This window comes from Rhagoletis zephyria, unplaced genomic scaffold (genome assembly GCF_001687245.7).
Source record: "Rhagoletis zephyria isolate East Lansing unplaced genomic scaffold, Rhagoletis_zephyria_1.1 Rzeph_scaffold_02972, whole genome shotgun sequence".
Classification (NCBI taxonomy): Eukaryota; Metazoa; Arthropoda; class Insecta; order Diptera; family Tephritidae; genus Rhagoletis; species Rhagoletis zephyria.
The window spans coordinates 48,573-53,532 of record NW_016160056.1 but is presented as its reverse complement, the minus strand read 5'-3'; the positions used below and the strand labels follow the sequence as shown (position 1 = coordinate 53,532).

The 4,960-nt window shown below is 35.8% G+C and overlaps 1 protein-coding gene across 1 annotated transcript in view; it reads left to right on the top strand.

The window, feature by feature from the left end:
• Positions 1–3,892: 3,892 nt before the first annotated feature.
• Ptx1 (pituitary homeobox homolog Ptx1) overlaps positions 3,893–4,960 on the top strand; it is a gene marked incomplete at its 5' end in the record, with an annotated part of 37,509 nt that continues 36,441 nt past the window's right edge. The window contains 1 exon segment of the mRNA XM_017622921.1: positions 3,893–4,033. Within this exon segment, the coding sequence (XP_017478410.1) occupies positions 3,893–4,033 (141 nt within the window).

Sequence of the window (4,960 nt, the reverse complement as noted above, 5' to 3'; positions counted from 1 at the left end):
AGTCATGTATGTGTTTGCGGCAAATAACAGTTTAAATCTAGAGAGGGACTTTGCTGTAATGAAGCATCAAGAAATGTGTTTCAGATATTTTTTGTGGCAGATTTAGGACATTTTCATGCTCGAACATTTTGCTCTTCCATATATCCTTTCATCTTTTTATTAGCTATTGTAACAAAACACTTCCATACAACAGCATGTGTCCACATTGTCATTGGCATAAATTTTAAATTTCAACACAGAAGAAAATCACTGACATAAACCACTTGCTGTCCAAAGGAGAAAAACGAGGAAACTAAGCGAAAAGCATTTGTTCTACATGCGCTCAATTCGTACCTTAGTTTGTTCACATATTCATACATATGTATGTATTTACATTAGGGTGGCCCTCAAAGATCAAATGAACGATTTTTTTCAGTCTCACCCCCTCAATCGGTAATATCACAGTCACAGATATCACATATAAATTTTGACTCCGATTGGAGTTGGTTTAGGCGTATCAGAAAGGGGTCAAAGGCAAGAAGCCTCTATGGAGACACAAGAAATTTAAAATATTTTCTTCATTTAATACCCAAAAGTGATACTACTAAAGTCGAAGGTAACACATATAAATTTTGGTTCCGATTACAGTCGGTTAAGACGTTTTCATAGGGTAATCTGAAGTTGGATCCCTGTGCGGCACGCCTTAAGCGACTCCAATCGGAGCCAAAATTTTGTGATATCTTCGACTGTAGTAGCATCGATTTTTGGTATTAGGTGAAAAAAATAATAATTTTAATATTTTGAGTTTTCGAAGAGGAATCTGAACTTTGCTCCCCATGCGACACGCCTTGACCGACTCCAATTGGGGCCAAAATTTATACATATGTGATATCTTCGACTATAGTGACATCGGCGCAGGGGTTGAGGCTTAGGAAATCTGATGCAAAAATTTGCTTCCTACATTTAAGGACCTCCCCAATGTGCATAGTTACATACTAATAAGTAAGTATGTATACAAATATGTCTGTACTCGAACAGTTGTGAATCTGTGGTTAATTTAGTGACACATGCCAAAGTGACATTAATGACACCCGTTTCACAGGAGCAGCGGTAACGACCTACAATGTCTACACGAGTACCACCAAATAACAACCAGAAGTCTGTTTAAAGGAGAGCTGAAAGTATGTACAAAGAACGCAACAGCTAATTTCACACAAATTTGTAACAAATTGTTGAAAATTTGTTTTTCCGCCGTTGACTGCGTGGAAATTGACGCTGTTTCAGCAAGCTGAGCGACAACATGTGGAAAAGCAATAAATTTTAAAATGCACTTGAATATTTCGTAAGAAGACATTCAGTGCTATGGTTGTTGGGAGAGGGAGAATAGAGAAATTTGTTGGTTTGGCATTTTTGACTTTCATGGGAGTTTTTCAAGCGCTTGCCATGTAAATATTTAGTTAGCAATGTGCATTATTTTATAAGCAATAAATTTTAGGCGAATCAATAAATTTAGTGTTTGTTAATTGATAATTTGTTAATTGTCTAGGTGCCAAGCATAACCGCAAAGGTCGTTAAGCGATATGGCTCATTTAACGGTGGGCGGGAAAGAAATTAGAAGGTTTTCCTGGGAAATGTATGTATGCATGCAGATATGGACGTTAATGGATAGAAAAATTGCTCATAAACTAAAAATGGCCTGACCAAGCATAATTTATGACGTTGCTTATTGAATAAGACATGATTATAATTTAATTTACGTAGTCAACTGAAAAATACAAGCGCCATAGGAGTGTTTCCCTTTGAGTCATCTCTCAATGCTCATTATATTAGCTGTTGCTATGCCCAATTTTCAAGAAAATGAGTAATGCATAATGCACACATACTCGTATAGTATAAAATTACCCCTGGTAGGACCAAGGTTCGATCCATAAGCAGCACCTAAAAAAGTTTTTGATGTGTGAACATTCTAGCTCTTGGCATGGGTAAAATTTGCGCTATCCCAGCAGAAAATTTGTAACTTCTTCTTGTGTAACCCAGCAGAAAATCTGAAATTGCTTTTTATATCAACAAATAAACATTTCTGGATTATTTTAGGACCATGTCGAGACTAGTTAACGATTACTTTAAGCCCGTTTCAGGACTAGTTTGGGACTATTTCAGCACAAATTTGGCATAGTTCCCGACTATTTGAGGGCTACTGTGGCGGTAATTCTGGAACGATTCGAGACTTAGTAGTTCATTTCACCAACATTTCGAGACTAGTTCGTGATCATTTGGGGGTAGTCCAGGTCCAATTGGGGACACTAGTTCAGTCTAATTTAGGACCCTTTTTGAACTAGTTCGGGATCATTTTTGGACTAATAAAACCCATTTTGAGACGTTTCGAGACTTTTTCTAAATCCTTTATGCATAAGCTTACGACTTTCTCGACGTTTCGGAACCAGTTCAGGACTATTTTAAAACCATTTCGCGACCAGTTCGGGATCATTTCGGGACCTGTTCAAAAATGTTTCGGGACCGTTTCGAAGCTATTTCGGGACTAATTCAAATCTATTGCATTATCATTTCGGAACTAATTAGGGAACATTTGAGACTTGTTCAGAACTCTTTCGAACCTAGTTCCGGACCATTTCGGGACTGCTTCAGAAACGTTTCGGTATTAGTTCGAGATCATTTTGGGTCTAAGTAGTAAAGGACCATTTCCAAATTTCAAAATTGCTCGAAATTCATTCGTGATAAGTTCACAATTTTCTCAAAACCACTTCAGAACAATTTTGGGTTTAGTTATTTCGGGGTAGTTCGAAATTAGTCACGACATGATCCTGAAATTCACCTGACCTATTCCCGAAGTGGTTATGGAAATGTCATGTAATGTTCAATTTGTAACCTAATATATTTCTGTATGTAACTGAATCGCCTAATGCTTTGCCTAGCCGTGGAAAGCATCACAACATCAAATTCCACAACACGCCTCCGACTGTATTTGTGCCATAAAAAGCAATCAGCTGTTCAGAGGCGGCGTAAAGTTCTAGTCCCTTAAGAACATCAAGATCCATACTACAAATCGTAGGAGAAGCTTCGCCAAGCACTTAGTAAATGTGTGATGTGCCACGACTTTTTTTTATAAAATTGTATTAAGTAGAAGAAGTATCGCACAAGGATGTATTGTACAGGAGTTGATACATCCTTGCAGTATATTCATATGTACTTACGTACAAAAATAGTTCCAATGTACAGTATGTAGTTTAAGCATTGAGCTGCCAGCGAGCGCTGTAAAGTTATAATTTTCTGAGTTATTGCAAAAATATGAACACAATCATAACTTCATCGCCACTCAGCGCCTCGCTACTCTCCTCAATTTCTTCAATTACTCCATTTCTCAATTTCTTTCCACTCATACTTCTCATCACAAAATCCAAACATCTCTACATACATGCATAGCTACAAAAACAAATGTACATATCTCGCTTCTTAAAACACATTGTATGTATTCCATTCGTTATGCTGCTTGTAAATGCCCCATAAATCCTTTTATGATCCATTTTATCGCCTTTTAAGCAGCCTCTTGTGGCACACTCCCGCTCAATTATGCAGCTATATGTATTTGCTGGCCGGGCCAAGTGCACCTACTTACAGCATTAATGCTCTTTTTAATGGTCTGAACTATAATGGCCATCCATAAATGCGCTTGCGAATCGAGCGGCTGGCTGGTCGAATTTCATTTTTCCTTTGGCACTACACGTCATACATATCTACTTTTTGAAAAGTAAAAAATAAATATTTTTGTAATTTTTTTATTGCCATATTACTGGTTAAAGATTTGCAACTCAATGTGTATTTGTATTTTAAAAACTTTTCTTAAAACATTAATTTTTTGTATATTTTTTTCTCTACTCTGGTTTATTCTTTTCAGTTTGGGCCGAGACTGGCGATTTTCGTGATAGTCATAGTTCAATGACCGCTGTAGCAAATAGTTTGGATAGTACACATTTAAATAATTTTCAAGCATCATCATCGTCAGCGTTGTCGAATCGAAATCGGGATCGCAAGGATGGTAAGTTTACAGTGTCTGAAACTTTTGTACTACTTATGTATGTAAGTACATAAATCTGTGGCATTTTGATAAAACAACTTAATCGTTTCACATAAAATAGAAAATTTCAAGTACATTTGTGAAAAATATGGATGTCAAACTTGTTCCATTAAAAAACTCTACTTTTGTCAAGCTTCTATTATATCTAGCTAAGACCAGTTTTAGATAAAATAGTTAATGCCATTTAACTTTAATATTGAGTACTTTCGTTGGTTTTCAGACTATCTCTTTTTAATTCAATCACTTCTGTACTCCAAATTAGTCGTTTTTCGAAAGCTAGGAGTGCCAGTTACTGTCGAAATTCGACTGTTCTTAAGAGTCTATCTTCTTCTTAAGAGATTTCTTCAAACTTAGCACGTTCTTTAACTTATAAAGTACAAAATTACTTACCGGAAAATCTCTTGCATTGGAAATAAAACGTGACTACCAGATTTTATAAAATTGAAGGACTTTGGCCGAACTTGAAATTGACTCGATGAATTTCAAAAACACTAAAATCCGATAACTTAATTAAGCTCGTTAACTCAATTAAACTCGATAACTCTAAGAATTCCGATAACTATCGATAACTGTGCTTTTCGAGGACTGGATTAATCTTGGTAACTCAGAAACATACATACATCGATATAAGTTGGGTTATCGATAACTCAATAAACTCTATAAATTTCGATAACCCGGTTAATATTCATATTTCGATATTTATCGACGAATTTCGATAACTCGTTACACTCTGGTAACTCGATAAACCCATAAAAATTTAAAACTCGTTTTACTTATACATATATCTTTAGAAGTTTCGATAACTCAATATATGTACTTCGAAAATTCCAGGAGCTTCAATTCGATAAATCGGCAAATTTCGATAAATCAATAATTATCGATTACTCT